Genomic DNA, 17,049 nt, shown 5'->3' with positions numbered 1-17,049 from the left:
TGACTGAAACATCCAAAACCAAGTAAAACAAAGCGATCGTAGATAAGAATTACTCTTTTTTTTGGATATCTCAGTTTCTCATTATCTTACAAAAAAAAATGTTAAAAACCTGAAATTAGGTCTCAACCAAAACTATACGCTCCCTTTAAAGCTCTTACTTTGAATCTAGTATCGCATCATAGTGACTTGTGATGACGTACTAGAATACAAAAACCAGTCGGGCCACATCACCCAACAGCAATACTTTGATTCCTGCAGCACAACCATTCTACTGCATATTATTCATTTGAACCGGTACTGAAATGTATTTACTTTCTTGCCATATGATATCTGAAACCAATTTTTCTGAAACTTCTTTGTGGTGCTCTGAAATGTAGTTTTTGTATGTTTTTCTATGCCTATGTGGTAGAGAATTGCAGTGTGTTCATTCGTGTACAGGTAATATAGTAAAATTAATACAAATGCATGACGAGGTTGTGTTGACACATTCTTGGATAACAACATCTTCATATGCAGCATGAGTAGATGCAGAATGTCAACATATATTTAGAATGAAAATAAGTTTATTTATGGTAGGGGTCTCATTTGGAAAAGGAGCGACTGTTTTGAATTCTATCAATCCAATTATATGATGTTAGTGCTGCCTTAAGTTTGTTACGAATACAATTAATACATAATGGTTCATCATTTTGTGATCATATTATTTATTTCTGTCTCTCATAATGCATTAAATTTCTTTTTCAGTTGTGTGCAGGACACTTAGATGTCCTGGATCTGGGAGTTGCTATGTTATTTCAACGCACTTGATAACTTTACATGATAAAACAGAGCAAAACGGAGAAAAACCAAGATAGTAGGCAGTAAAAAAATTATTTAGGTATGATTTAGATGTGTATCTCCATCCACTATGTTATGATCCATTGCTTGTCACTGCAGCTGTAACAAAAATGTATCCTATGATATAATATTGTACACCCATGGAATGAAAGAAATGGAGAGAAATTAGGAACATGAAAGATATAAACATGCACAGCAACACACACTGGGTATTTTACTATATTAAAGTGGGATATGGGGGGGGGGGGGGAGAGAAACGACCAAATCAACAGCAACAAGATGACCTCTGTAAAAAGACAAAACTAAGAAGGAAATATTTTGCATACTATTGCTATCGGTCTATCATAAAGTGAGTCCTACATCCAAAAAAAAAAAGAAGAAAAAACAATCAAACAAACAAACCCCAGATGCACATACAATTATGTGTGTATGTGTCTATAATCTGCATCAATTACTCACATGAACACACACATATTTACATGTAGATATATGTTGTACTTTGTATACAGGTGCATGCATTTGACTGGGTTATTCAGCGAAACGTACACACATACATACACGACACACAACTTTTTTGCAGTCTTATTCAGTTGCTCCTCCTCCCCTCATCTCTCACACTATATAGCAGTAAATTTACCTTCCGTGGACAAGTCTTCATCATCCAATCTGACAGCATCTCACACTCTATTGGCTTTTCAGACCCTAATTTGTTTGATGAGGATACGTTTTCTCCAAAGTCAACACAAGCTTCCCGTTTATGTGTCTCACAGAGCCAGACCTGTAGAGTCCACATTCACAGTATTAAAGATTATTGTCACTTTTGCATACTTCCAAAGCTAGACCCTGTTAAAGTGGAGGTGCAGGATTTGCTGATTGAGCTGTTGGGGCATTACATGTACATTATACATTACAATGTATTATCGATTATGGGGTTGGTGCCCACCAATATATTCTTTTAAAATCTTGCACTTAAGTAATCAATACATCTCTCAGGTCTCTTTTGTTATGATCTGAGAATTGTCATGGCATTCTCACGATTCAGAGAGTGATAAAAAGAGGCAGACAGAGAGAGGAATTCTAGATGGCAGGAGATAAAGTGGAGTTACATGTACTGACAATATCTCATTGCGACAAAAAGGAAATCAATACACAAAACGTACAAAAATAATTCATGAATACAAACTACAATTGTTACAGAGAATCTGTTGCCATGCTTCTCGTTTCCATTACAAGCGGGGTCAGTAACAGCTAACCATGATGATGTGATAAAGTAACAGTGTATTAAACATGGTAATGTATCTGTGATTTGTTTCATTTTTTTTTTTCTTCAAGTGTGTTTGTACTTAAAAAGCAGATTGCATCCTGGCACCTATGCAAGTACAACGTACATAGATGTATAGTTGTATATAATACATACTTGTATGTGTGTGAGTGTTCATGTATAATGTGTGTATGTAAGTGTGTATGTATGCATGTATGTAAAGTAAATATACAGTATGTACATACATTGTATTCACTTTCTTTTAGTCATGCACAGAATGAAAAGAAAAGAAAAAACCCATGAATGACAGTATATATTTCTCAACAGGTGGGATGCAACAATTTCTTTAAATATAGCAAACACCAAAAGAAAAACAAACAACAACAACCCAACCAAACAGAGAAACAAACAAAAAAAGATGTTTGCAAGTATATCATAGTTTCTTATCAAAGTTTTATTACACAAAGAGCAGCAACATCTGTGGTCAATGTTGAACCTTTTTTTTTTTTTTTTTCTTGAACACATGACAACTTACCAGTATGCTGTAAGATTTGCCTAAATGAATTATGAAGTGAATAGACTAGATAAAAACATATCAAGATGAGGCCTGTGATCAACGCCCATCTTTGGGCTTGATGGTCTTGTGTTTAACCTCTTGAAGACTAGTCCCGCCTATTCTTGGGCTAAGGTGAATGGGAAATGCATGTTCTGGGAAAATCAGTCCATCTTCAATGGGTTAATGGTGCCATCGTGGCTTCATGATCACTAGACAGGCTTGTCTTTATTGAGGTTATACTTACATCTCATTATTTTAATTTTAAATTTACATACTGGTAAGATTAATGCAACACATACATAACCTTGGCTCACTTTGTACACCACAATGAAACATGATAGCAATAGCAAACAATTTATACTATGATGGTTAGAATTGAGAAAAAAATCCGAGGCACTGAGTGTTTGAAGAAAGAATGAAAGTGTACTCTACTGATTTTTGATGAAATTACAATAAACGTGGTAATCACAACATGGGCTTTTAAACACACACTAGCGCTGGTCCTCCTTTCTTCTCACTATACATGCAAGGTAACATTATCACTGTGGCATGCACTGAGATATTTGTATGGTACAAAAGAGAAAGGAAAACAATAAAGCAAAACTACCAAACACGGCATATATTTTGCGAGCACAATATTTCAAATTTTGCAATGAAGAACCTTGATGGCAGAATGAAGGGCAATAGGGCAATTTGTCAATCAGTTACAGAATGAAAAAGTATCGTCATTATCAAACAAGAAAAGTGGTTAGGTGACTTCCCACTACTGAGATGATGTATAGTGCACATTCTTTCACTCTTCTTTTTTTCTGGGGGGCAATATGTTTTGCAAGTTCTCCCTTCTGCAAACATTTGTTGTCTCATAGAATTCACAAAAATGAAAAAAAAAATTATCACAGTAAATAGATCCAATAAGTCTACATTCTTTACATGTCTACCCATACTTTTGAAAGAGCTTACAGGTCAAAACACTAGTCCATATCCTTTATGGTGATATAAACAAGGGAGAAAAAACAAATTACTACGATCAATTTTACTATTCATTTCCAATACATGTTAAAACCTTGATATGTAGACTAGGAGTCATCTCTAAACACGATTTTTGGGCATATGACTTCGTTTTTAGTTGTGAACTTACCCCTCAAGGAAGGTTTTTGACGGGAGGTATGAAACATTAAACAAAAAAAGAAAATAGAATGGTGAACCTTTCAGCAAAAGACAACTAACATATGCAAGAAAACTGTAACAATGTGAATATTAGTAAATAACCTACAATGACAATTACTGTCTTGACAACACATCATAATCCGCTTGCTTTTGAAAAGCTCCTTTCAAGTCCCGTGTCTTTTGCTTGAAATATCACATATTTCACTCTTTCTGCAATAACTCTGTCAACATGATACAAAACATGATTCAGTTCTCAAAAGGGACACTAAACTCCTTGCAACAACAAAACTCATACATTTGTCTCTTTGTCCCAAAAATAATAAACGCTTACTCACATAACCTCACTGGCACAGGTCATCTAGCAACTGAAAATGGTAGTCTGCTTCTCAGACTGTCTGCACTCCATCTGCAGTGGAACTGACCAGCCAAGTCTGTCCATCTGAGACCCATTCACACTTGAAATATAAAAGTGCATGCTATAAGTGGCGATCACTACAGAGAGTGCTCAGTATGTCTCTGTTTGACGCTTGGTGCACCGTTACCTCACCCACCAGGAACAGTCTAGCAAGCCCATGCAAAATTATACCTCGGGCAGCAACATTGATCTCTGGAGTTAAGACCCATTTTAGAACAATGTGAGTCTTAGCACTGTGTATAAGAGCTGTCTTGGAAGCACACTGAGCCAAAAGACCACCTGTACAAGTAGGTCGAGAGAAGATTTCAGCTGATTTAGAATGTGTCTGCACATTCCTATACGACTACACATATCACTGGGAGTGGATCTACCAAGAGCACTTTCACATTGTCCAGTGCAGACGGACACACTGAAAGAGAGAACATGCCTCCACAACCAAAATCTCAGCACCAACAAAAACATTTAACAGGAGAAGTGATGCACAAAATTCTTAAGATTTACTGTCATGTCGAGTACATCCTCCTTGCCTGGCAGGCTGGTATGATTTCCTCTGGTATCATAATTTGTACTCCATCAGCTCTGTGAGTTGCTTCCGGTACTCTGGGGCAAGAGGTACACTCCTGTGAGGTGGAAGAAGAATGAAGAAAGATCTCATTGTTAACCCTCTGTGTGCTGAGCATATCGATATATTTACTCCAGGCCTCCCCCGGACAATTACCCCCCAGCCAAATACAGGTTGATGATAGGGTTAGAGTAACAATTAGGGTTAGGGTTAGGGTTGGGTTTAGGGTTAGAATTTGGGTTATAAATTAGGGTTAGAATTTGGGTTATAAATTAGGGTTAGGATCAGGTTCAGGATTATGATTAGGGTCAGAGGAAGGGTCTGGGATAATTGTCCAGAGGGTAATTGTCTTAGAACCGTGCTGACACTTGGCTGCAGCATGCCATGGTTTTTATCAGCTGCATTCCAGTAATTCCTTCAAAATTACTTGTGATTTAGCAAGCCCACTCAAGCATACCAGTTTGCCTCAGTCCAACAGAAAGGCCATGGTGACAAATAGGATCTAAGGGGATTAGGTAATCTCTATTCGTTGGCAGCTACTTTCCACAAATCTGTGGCAATAAGCAAAGAGAGCACCCCAGTCAGCATATAAAGCCCAGTAAGGGTTAAGAGGTTAGAGGTCACAATAAATATATTGACAGACCGATAGACATCATACCTTATGCGATGTGCAAAGACAAAGAACAATCAATCATTTCCCTCCTGGTACACTTTCAAACATGACAGCCTTGAACGACCAGTCTTTTTTTTTTTCTTTTTTTTTGACCAATACTGGACAAACACTACCTCGGGATAGCCCATTCCTGGACAATACGACCTGAGCCCTGCACAACTCGGCCAGGTCGTACTGTCCAGGGTCAAGCTATCCCAGAGTTGCATTGTCCAGCAGGCTAGTGGGAATGTTAAGTGTGTCAGGGCAAAGCTACGCACTTGATGTGATGGCCGAATGTTGAGGTGATCCTATGCAGGGAGGTCTTGACTGTTGTCCGCAGGTCGTTGCGCAGCTGGTCATCTGGGTGGGCGGGGCCAATTCTGATGACCTTCAACTCGCGTGAGTCCCGTGACGTCAATGGAGTTGGCAATTTGAAGAGTTTTTCCAACGCCTGAAAGGTTGGTAAGAAAGAAGAGTTTCTTTTAATTACAGCCCACTACTACAGTCAGGACACATCTGCTAGTACATCTATGATGCAAGAATTTATTCAAAATGTATTTCACAGGAAATGTGTGCATTGGATATCTTTTGAATTTCTGCAAAACAAAGGTAAAGCTGAGTAGCATTTAGGCAAAAACAAGGTGAAAATCTAAAACTGGGTCAACTATGAAAATCAATGCAGGTTTACAACATGATGGGGCAATAAAAGATGAATACTTGCAGTTGGTCAACTTCGGGCCCCTATTACCATACTTTGCATTAAAGGGTGTGTACAGTTCTGGTCGAGGTGAGGATTTAGCTTTTAACGTTTTGCGAGATATTCAGAAACCACTCTATGAGATGTCAAAGAGCATGCAGTTCTAAGGGGTATCAAAAGTTTATTCGATGAAAATCGGTTTTGAAATGGCTGAGATATCCAAAAACAAGGTGAAAGAAAGAAATCCTAATAAAGTTGTGGCATGTCGCCTTTTATTATTAGCATTTTTTTTGGATATCTCAGCCATTTGAAAACCAATTTTCATCAAATAAACGTTGAATCCTTCTTAAAATTACATGCTCTTTCATATTTCATAACAGGGTTTTCATCATCTCACTTAGGAATGTTCAAAACATGAATCCCCATCTCAACCAGTACTGTACAGTCCCTTTAAGATAATTTTCAGTACACACTGCTGTCAAGGTACTGTAAAACAAAATATATCCGTGGAATGAGATCTTTGCGAATCGGAGCGGACAGCCTTTTTCACGGCATGATATCATCGCAAATTTTCACTGGCATTCAATGCATATAGTGTAGACAAGAACTTTTGAATGCATTTTAACTTGCATGCACACATTCCTCGTTTTACAGTATTTAGTTGTCAATAATGTAGGTGAAACCTGAGCATGCTCACAAGGCACACTGGCACACGCCCACCTGTTGATGAGATGCGAGAACATGGTTCTCATTATACAGACACAAACTCACAATCCAGCCAGTGATAATGCCTTGAGCACAATGGTTGGAGGGTCCCCAGGAGTTATTCTACAGCAATGAAGTTGCTTCTCATAAATAGGACAGTATAGATTCTCCAGCTTCAGACAGTCACCTAGACGTCTTTCCTCTGCTGTATACATAATAGCAAGCTTTAGATTTGCACAGCGAATGCCGAGACTATGCTAATTTGGCCAAAACTGATGTTCTGCACATGTGCGAGACAGCTGTTTCTGATGTTCAACCCACGGAATCTGCATCGTCTTGGCGTTTATGTCACAGATGTAATGCTCACTATTATTACACTTCTGTGCACGAACCAGAGAGTATCTCACAATAAATATAGAGACTTACATTGTGCAAAGCAAGCATTTCAGCCAGAATATCTGGTAGAGATGATTGGACAACTCCAAAGGAATCCTCCAGATAGGAGGCAGCCACTAGAGAAGATAATGCTGTGATTAACAGGAATGAAAGAAGGAAAATGATAATCGGTTACCAGTCATGCCCAATTTAAGCACTGCACATGTGACTCACATGCAAATCATGCTCATCTATCTTTTATTCTACTCATGTTCATAGTGTCATTCAACACTTTTCAACGATTACTGATCTAAAGTGATGAATCATCGCTGAAACATCCATAAACTTTAACCTGTACAGGGAAAATGCATACAAATAAACTGAATAAATACAAGTTAACTTCAATATTGTATGCTTACAATATGACAAATAATTCAAAACTTAAATTAAACAAAAAACTGCTCAAATAAGGAACATGAAATAGACTTTTCTTCATGTGGTGTACGTAGGTACAAGAAATTAAAGAAAAAGTCTATGTCAACACATAAAAGAAGCACACATCAGTAATTTATCAGACTTATTAATGTTGTGTAAGCAATTCAAAATTGCATTTCAATCAATTGTTAAGATTGAATCTCCTTCGCAAACATGTGCTGATGAGTTTGAACAGTGACTGTGCACTTGCAATGCATTTGTCCCCTACATACCCTCCAAGGCCCAAATGTGCAGCTGAGCATCAGTAAAGAGAGCACGACCTTCTGCCTCTGGGAAAGGATCCACGAAGTAGCAGAATAGGACCAGCTGACGTAGAGCTGTCGGGCGGGGCAGGGGCAGGAGAAAGTAGCGGGGCGGGTAGGGGGCGCTGTTTACTGGATCACCTGTTACAAAATCACAATGATTAGGGACTGGGAGTCAGTTGCAAAGAGGTCAACAGTGATCAAAATTTGAACATGTACAACATGCATAAAAATCCCAACAAAGACACACTGCAAGCATGGTCAAATGTCTCTGTTATGGACATACAACCAATGTATATCCGTTGCCCTCAATTTCCACAAATGTTCCAAAAAATTCAACAAAAATCTCCGTATGTGTGCCTGGTAGTGTGTCAAACTCGCATTATCTCTATCATTGCAACTGGTAACTTGACTGCATGCAATGTCAATGAAATTTAATGCAGTGATGGGTTAAACAAAATACCCTGCAGAGTACACAGAGGTGTCTCTTCTTAAACCAAACACCGGTAGCACCTCTATTACCCCCACCTCTTTGGGCGTCTCGTATCGGCTTTCTCGGTGTGACAAGAGGAGTGTAGCTGTGATTTGCAGGGGGGTCCACCAGCACGCTGTCCTGGCCTGGTGTTACTGGGGCTTGGCTCCAGCTAGGGGTTGCTGGTGAGTAGGGGGTACCGCACCCTTGTGAGTAGCCCCCCTGGACGGGTGTGGTCATGCTGGTGGTGGAGAGGGTAGCGATTCTCTGGCGGGGCTCATGAGGGGTGGTGGCTGTGAAGTATGAACTACTGGAACCTACAGCAGCACAGATATTGAGTGAAACATATAACAGAGGGTCTCTATGAAATGATTTACTAACACATTCACTCTGAGTGTATTCAAAAGTGTATTCTTTCAATACACAAACACATTCATTTGTTTCTACCTGCCTCAATCACATGACCTTATTAAAAAGGTCATGTGAATGAGTTGCATCAAAAGACCTTCAGGTTCATAAGCTAGGTGAGGTACAGATGGATGGAATTGTTCTCTACCAGAAGCAGAATAGGTCATGCCACTCAAACAATTTCAATTCTTGGGATGAAAAATTTAAGGTGCGAAGCAGCTGTGCAGTGACAACACTCGAATCGCAGTTATATGATGGTTAGATAAATGCAGCTTCCCGAACCATGTCCGTTTGCATTTTAAAAATGAGTTTTCTCTCTAGAGTTAGATAAAATCGGCTTTACATTCAATGTGTCACCATTGCAGAAATATGATACTGGAGCTCACTGAAAGCAATGAAAAGTGAATGTCAGAAGAATAAAAGCATAAAATAATTTCTCTTTAAATATCACAGAATAGTGATTTGTCTCTCACCCCTCTGCTTCATGCTACCACTACGCTTCCTCTTCTCTTCAGCCAACATCCGCTTCTCCTTGGCAAGCCCATTTGCTGCCCTCTCCTGGTGGATGAGCAGACGATCAGTGAGGGAGGCAATCAGGTCAAGACATTCTGTGCTTATCCTGTTCCAGTTGTGAGGATGGCCACCTGTGGTCAATAAGCAGTCAAAGCACGGTGACATACTTGCCATCCCAGTATACAGTATTACCTGTACTAGCCTTCTTGTCACAATTGTGCACTTCCTACTGGTCACTACACATATCAAAATGTTCAGGTTCCAATGTGGATCAAAGGGAGCAGTCTCTGGTAAATACTATTTCTTGTACTATAGTCACACATTGGAATGTCCATGGTTGGTAGTTCCATAAATATCAATTCTTGTTTTCCTTCAATGACAATGAAATGTCTTGATCATCTACAGAAATTATTACAGAATTTTTTGAGAAACATTCTGACTGCTTACTGCAGAATGCATTCAGTGCTTGAACAAAAAAGTTTGAACATATTATACGGCTGCATTCTAACTCATTTTTTTCTACTGGTCCAACCTGCCTGTCAGACCAGTAGGTACCCAGTGTTTCAATTTTTTAACTGGTCAATTCCTAGAAAAAGTTACTGGTAAGGCAGTGATTTTAACTGGTCAGGGACCGTCAGACCAGTGCCAGTGTGCAGCGTTGCATATTAGAATTATACCCTCCAACATCTATGGACGCAAACTGAAAGATGCTTGGAGGGCTTAACAGGGAGAAGGGCTTGCAGTCCAAATAACTTGACCCTGGCTCGCCCACATCAAAAGCCTGGATGATAGACTAGCACTAGTCAAAATCAAATATTACTGACCTCCTTAGCTACAAAGCATGATAGTCTTACTGTCTCGTCAAGCCCAAAGCACATGAAACTTTTGCATCCCCTGCCCTGCAGCCTGGATAGGAGACTAGTGACAAAGATAAATACACACCATAAAATCAAAACAACAACCACCACCACCACCAACAATGGCAACAGCAACAACAACAACAGCAACAACAACAACAACAACAACAACAGCAGCAGCAGCAGCAGCAAACAACAACAACAACAGCAGCAACACCAACAGCAACAGAAACAACAACAGTAATAACAGCAACAACAACAACAGAGCACATTTGAGTCTAGACTCACCTGGCTGGCTGAGAGAGAAGATCTGCTTCCTCCTCACAGGAGAGTGCTCTGCCAGGATGCTGAGATCTTGGTAGGCGAGGTGCTGGACCAGGGGAATCCCCCGCTGGCCCAGGGCTCTGTGTAGTGTCATCTCTTGGTCCATGTTGAATGCTGCCTCTATGGGGAACTCGAAGACCTGGGGAAAAACAGGTAGGGAAGAAAAGGTATCTCAGAAATAGATTCCCAAAATGTTAAAGTTAAAAATATAATTAAATTATTGCTTTATACGAGCTGTCAACAGGAGTGTCCTCATACATATCTTACAATTATACAGTTGAACCTCTCTTATCCGGCCTCCCTTTATCCGGATCTCTCTATTATATGGACACAATCTCGCCGTGATTTTTTTTTTTAATAGTTACGGGAGGAAAGGGGGATTCCCAACTCCTTGAGAACTCCTACACAAACACACATGAATTACATATTACTTCCAACATTAACATACACCTCTATTTTGGGGTCTGTTACTGAGTGTAACAATGAAAAGGTTGCAGTATACACATTACTACATGTGGTACTACAATGGGCTACATCAGTACAAGTGTATGTATATGTACATTTATAAAGCATTGAGTCTCCCGTATCCGGCCAAATCCCTTATCCGGATGAGCCCCGGTCCCGACTTGTCCGGATACGAGAGGTTCAACTGTATGTAGAAGGTAATCAAGCTACACTACGGATAAGCTATCGCTTGCAAATTGGGTCCTTTTTATATGATTTTCATGTGACCGATTAGAGTCCCAATTGTCTAGCATGGACACAGCACACAACACAACTTCTACAAGTTGTGCTATGTTTTGGGAGACTTTAAACGGGGTATAAGGCTTGTGCTGTCAAGTTCTTTCATTTTGCCTCTTTCTCCATAGTGGAAACACAGCAATCCAAATAAAAGGTGGTATCATTAACAATCCTCCACTGGACACAATTCTGGACTGCTCTTTCAACTTCTTTCCAAGTGATACCCCTCTACCCCTCTGCCCTGCTGCCGATTTATCATAAATGGCAAAAATGTGGGGGGAAAAAATGGCAGCGCTAACCTCAGTATTGAAGACCTTGAAGAGATAGAGGGCAGACTTCCATGAGTGGGTCATGAGGGTCCCAAGTAGCCAGGCCTGCCAGAAGAGCCCGATGTCCAGCAAGCCTCGTATGGAGTCCACTGGGGTGGGCAACTCATGAAGCCTGAGGTTGGTCAGCAGCCAGGATTTCAACAGGCAGCCTATAGGAGGCAGAATGGGAGATAGAGTGAAAAGAATGCTGGAGGCACAATTGGTACAGCGGCATCACAACTCATGAAAGATATTGAATTTATAGCTATGAAGAAGAAATTCAGAGAAAAGAGAGAAAATGCGCATTATGACTGCTTGGGGGAACAGGGCACACAACAAATACATATACAATTGGCAAAAATGTAAGAATGCTAAGCCAATAAAGAATAATACTTTACCTGGCAGAATGAAATCAAAAAATGAAACTTTTTTGAACGGCAGCATACTAAATGGTTACTAACATACACACATACATATGCCTACTTGGGACTACAGCATCTATGACTGGGGCTAGTGCCAGTGAGCTGATTGAGTAAAATGCAGGCCTACCTGAGACACAACTGATGAAAATGTCAGATATTATTAGCACGCTATTTCATCTCATCATGTTCTGAGACTAACGCTGTTGCACACGACAATAAATGCATGCCAAACAAAAATGCTACGGTGAAAAGAAAAAAGATTTAATTTACTCAAGGTTCATCAAAAATTCAAACATTGCATCATGTTAGAAGGGAAGTTGCTTTTTCAGGGCCAAACACTCACCAAGGAAGTAGAATGCTAAGTAGAAGTAGGCACACAGTCTCAGGGATCCAAGCGCATTGCTGGCAAGGGACGGCAGCAGATTGGACTTGACCTGGAAGAACTTCATTTGCTACATGGACAGGGAAAGAGAGTCACAATAAAATCACACACTCAACAGAAAAGGAGATGCATTATCTCACAGTCATTCACTGAAGAACTTCAATCTATTCAAGTTAATGAATTCTATTTAAGTCAATAAAAGCCACTTTGTCAATCAATTGCAGTAAGAACCTTTATTTCATGTGTACTTAAGATACTTGCTCAAACAAGAAAGTGTTTTCATAAATAAGAGATAATGGAGAAATACCATACATGCATGAAAATGTTTGTAGCAACCAAGAGTTTCATCAAAAGTGCTCACTTACCTGTATGATGCTGAACGTCAGCATGTTTGAACGATGAAGAAAATGAGAAACACTGTAGACCACTCCCTGTGGAAAAAAAGGAGAAAACATTTGAAATTTTTCTAATAAACTCAAAGCAGAATCTGTGGTAGTTTAATTTTGCCTGGCTTAAAAGTCTGTTTGGTATCACCTCCATGACAAACACGATGATAAAATGGCACAGGCATTGAAGGAGGTAACAATTATGGGTAACATCATGGTAAAGGGTGAAAATCAATTTTGCATTACTTTTACATGAGAAATGCTGCTTCCACCTAAAAAACATTATAATGTCATCATATACCACTCCATTGTATATCTACAAGGTGGGACATTTCAATTAGCAAACTATTGGTGTAGTTTATGCGATAAAGGCTTGAATAACAATCACATATAATATCTTTTGCTCCAAACTACTCCAAAGTCAAATCATTGTTAACACATGAATGGTTCTGATGAATTTATTACAAAAGTGCTACAGACCAATGCAAAGTGAGATATTCCAGTCATCTCACCAAATAAGCAGCAAAGAGAACCAGGAAAAGGTGATGGTCATTCAAGCACAGTGCTCCAGCCTGGTTCCTGCACTCGATGGAGAGGGCCGCATAGCGTCCACCAATCAGCTTGCAGCACGTCCATCCTATCAGCCCGCCCAAGAGGGTGTGGCCTATCGCGTGGAGGAGTCGGCCTGGTCGCGTGATGCTCAGGATGATTGACAGCCGGTTCCTGTGGATTTGTGGCATCACTGCGGAAAAACGATCACACAATCTTTTTAACAATAAATGGTTAGCACCCTCAAATAATTTACCTTACAAGGAAAAGTGATGCTGTGGTCTCTTTGTCATCAATAATATCATACAAATGAGATGCAAAGGGGTAACACAAAGTTTCACACTTTAAAGACCAGGTAGGGTGCGGAAACATGGGTGGCTCACCTTCATTCACTGCCAATTTCCAATCTAATAGGAGGTTAAAATTCTTGATAAAATACTTTATATTTCTTCATCAATGAACTGTTCTAAAATTATTCTACAAACTGTAAGTGCACTCTGTTTTTCTTTCTGTAATCACATAACAGCAAACACTTTTACGTATCATAAGCTGGTACATTTTGTACAGTGTGCATGTAGCAAATGCATACACTCGCAAAAACTCAAGTGTCAAACAGAGATCTCATAAACCTGCATTATTTCAGTTGGTATTCTATACTCACATGAGTATGAGAAAGCATTCAGAATGGACACAATTGCTGCACAGAAAACGATGAAGGCGATGTACGCAAGACCAGACAGAGAAAAGCATGAGAGAAGACATCCTGTATATTCAGAAAATAAAATACAACAAAATCATACAAGATATTACTTTCTTTCAATCCAGAATATATTGCGGAAAAAAAGTGATGAAATAACATATTTCTAGAAGTTTAAGAAGGAATCATATTTCCTAGTTTGAGACAATGTGTAATAACATATTGCCATTGATATTTTGAGCTACATTGTAGTTAGTTACGTGGAAGTATATTTTTGATGAAAACATAGAAACTCCTACTAAAGAAACCATAACCAGAAACTTGTAATTCTTATGTGGTTTGATAGATGTAATGGCCAACCAATCGGTTTTAGACCGGGTATCAGATGCAAGTTTAAGTACAATTTCATTCCATTTAAGTTTGGAGCAATCTTCACTACAATTATTGCAAATTTACATGTATGAGAAACAAGTCCACTGAAAAGCTATTGTTTGTGTAAGTGGTAAGATTTTGAAGTCCTAAAGCAATTCATCCAATCTAAAGTCAATTCTCACACATCTACTTTATATAAAAAAAAACAACAACTTGTGAGCATACAATGGTTAATCAAAGCAATCCGTCATATTTGTTCAAATCTCGAATAATGGAGAGGTTGATGGGGATTAGCAATTGATCATTTTCGGTGAAGGTTTACTGCTCAAGGCCCTAACTGACTGAACAAGCAAATGGAAAGACTTCCTAATCCCCTCCCCCCCCCCCCACCATCTACAGTAATTTTGCATACCACTCTATGCCACCTTACCCTTGTCAGCTTACGCACGGATGCATTCACACGCATATTTAGCAAGTGGTGGGGACAGCATGCATCTGCAGGGGTGGATCCGGGAATTCCGTAAAGAGGGGGCGCCTTTACAAAATTAAGGGGGGGGGGCGCTCCTCCCTGGATTCGCCACTGCATCTGTGCATAAGCTAACATGGGTAGGGTAGTGTAGAGAGGTATGGCAAAATTAGGGGGGGGGAGGGGGAGATTAGGATGTCTTTCCAAGCAATTGAAATACTCACCAAGAATCCAACGAGAAGGGTGCAAGAGATCAAGGTGGGTCAGAAGGACATAAACACTGACCGCTGGTGGCAAGAGCAGCAGTGACCAGGCAACACTGGCCCCAGTCCTCCATCGAAACACCTGACCAAGAAAGAAACAAAAGAAACTGTTGTAGTGGGATTTGGTTTGGGGGATGGTTGGTTTTAACTTCCCCTCCTATCTACTGTACCTCACGACCTTAACCAGACCCGGACTGTGACTTTAACATGACTAGGGGGTCACCTGACTGACACATCCAACTTTATATCAGGTGACAATTGACCCACACGACCTTGACTCGACGCTGAATGGACACACGATTTGGGAAAGGAAAGAACTACAAGGCATACACCTGTATAAATCTACCTGAATCCTGTCCATCATCAGCCTGGCGTAGTCAGTAAGTGTATATTCTGTGAAGTGGACACTAACTCCCACTTTACTGTGTATCATTCAATCTTCATGCCTAATATTGTAATCGTGGAATATTGCTCCTTGCAAAATTTCTTGCATCATGATATCGGCGCCAAAATAAAAATGTGAAAATATATTTCTACAAATACAAAGTGCTGACTGTGAACAAAATTAAAAACACAAATTTGTTGTCAAAGTTGAAGATTTCTTGCTGTCACTCAAAAACAAGTCCTTCTTCACTCGCAATCCCAGCGTACGCTGCCTGCATGCGCCTGCACAATCTGAATCTTTACTAGGGTCTAGTCATCTAACGAATTATGACAATGCGACTTGATCTTTCAAGTAAAGTTGAAATCTTGAATCTGTCATCTTTGGTCATCATGGTCATTGTTGGCACTGTGAAGCATTGCAAATACTTAGGCATAGACCACCATCTATGGCATTACCGATTACTACCGTACCCTAATTAACACAAGAAATAGAATCTGTTTGTTAGGCACCCAACGCAATCGCATGGCCCATAATGGCCAATAAATGATTGATGAGATGGCTAGACAGAAAGATCCGTCTGTCCAGAGGAGTCTTGATTTTTTTGACGTTATCGCTCTCCTCCGTGGAGGGGATCCGTGAAGCCAGATGCAGTCTCCGCGGAACATTTCCCCGACGACCAGATACAGACCGATCTTTCAGTCAATGAGATGGCCAGCAATACTTGTGAGCTGTCGTAGGTTACAAAGCCTGTTCTAATCTTTCTGGGTACCGTCCTACACTACAGGGTAGGGGGTAGAAATAGACTAGAATAAATGCCAATAAAATCTGTAAAGAAATACACAGTCCATGGAAACTTTGACTGTAAAAGTGTAAACATTAATAGAACTAAAACTAAAGTCTAGACCCACTCTCTATTAAAACATGCTAAATACAGTTGGGATATTTAAAGCCTGTAACACTACAGATAGACAGACAGCGGTCCAGACTGCAGAGGAAGACAACTGAATACTCTAAAAAAAAAACTAACCCCGTCGCGGGGCGCTGTAACACAGTAGGTATTTGTCCGTATGGGGTCGCTGCTGCGGTTATAAAAAACCCAGCCACGAATGCAGACTAGGAATTGTTACTCGAGTGAGTGTTAGAACCAGAAGAAGTCTGTATAACTGAAACCTATTTTATGAATACTATGAGTATGATACTTACATCTCTCATATACCAATTATAACGGACATTCATCCTCACAATACAGTCCGGGAACAAGCAGTCTGAAATTCATATAGTTGCAGTAACTTTAGTGGTTTGCATGGGCCATGGCCTGGGGATAAACTCGAATATTTACACACTTTACTTCGCCACGATACTGCACGAGCACGAGCTGGTTATGGCCTATAGCTAGCTATCACGGGTCTGTCTATCCGGTTTCAAAAGTTCGCGCATGAACGCATGCTCATGCACAGCGCAGTGAGCTTAAGGGAGAGCAGCTAGCTAGCTAGCAGCTAGGCGAGAGCAGGCAAGTTCTCATCGGGCACAGTCGGGGTCG

At 40.1% G+C, this 17,049-nt stretch overlaps 1 protein-coding gene across 1 annotated transcript; it reads right to left on the bottom strand.

Annotated features, from left to right (window-relative positions):
* Positions 1-2,534: 2,534 nt before the first annotated feature.
* Positions 2,535-16,753, bottom strand: LOC140236713 (nucleoporin NDC1-like). The gene is made up of 14 exons (XM_072316636.1): positions 16,713-16,753; positions 15,086-15,206; positions 13,988-14,089; positions 13,290-13,519; positions 12,757-12,822; positions 12,353-12,461; positions 11,579-11,757; positions 10,503-10,677; positions 9,318-9,488; positions 8,493-8,753; positions 7,935-8,105; positions 7,279-7,379; positions 5,729-5,901; positions 2,535-4,856 (listed from the first exon to the last, which is right to left on the bottom strand). Exons 1-14 carry the CDS (start codon positions 16,743-16,745, stop codon positions 4,793-4,795), a joined length of 1,956 nt encoding a protein of 651 aa, XP_072172737.1. The 5' UTR covers positions 16,746-16,753; the 3' UTR covers positions 2,535-4,792.
* Between the last annotated feature and the right edge of the window lie 296 nt (positions 16,754-17,049).

The sequence above is a fragment of the Diadema setosum genome, chromosome 13 (assembly GCF_964275005.1).
Source record: "Diadema setosum chromosome 13, eeDiaSeto1, whole genome shotgun sequence".
Lineage (NCBI taxonomy): Eukaryota > Metazoa > Echinodermata > Echinoidea > Diadematoida > Diadematidae > Diadema > Diadema setosum.
This window is presented reverse-complemented; position numbering and strand designations above follow the sequence as displayed.

Bases quoted from the DNA above. Each gene is read 5' to 3' on its own strand.
- LOC140236713 (XM_072316636.1), bottom strand. From the start codon at position 16,745: ATGAATGTCCGTTATAATTGGTATATGAGAGAT. The intron at 11,758-12,352 runs GTGAGTGTTTGG...TGCCTCCTATAG, and splicing joins CTTAGCATTCTACTTCCTTG to GCTGCCTGTTGAAATCCTGG. The intron at 5,902-7,278 runs GTAAGTCTCTAT...CCAACCTTTCAG, and splicing joins AAATGCTTGCTTTGCACAAT to GCGTTGGAAAAACTCTTCAA.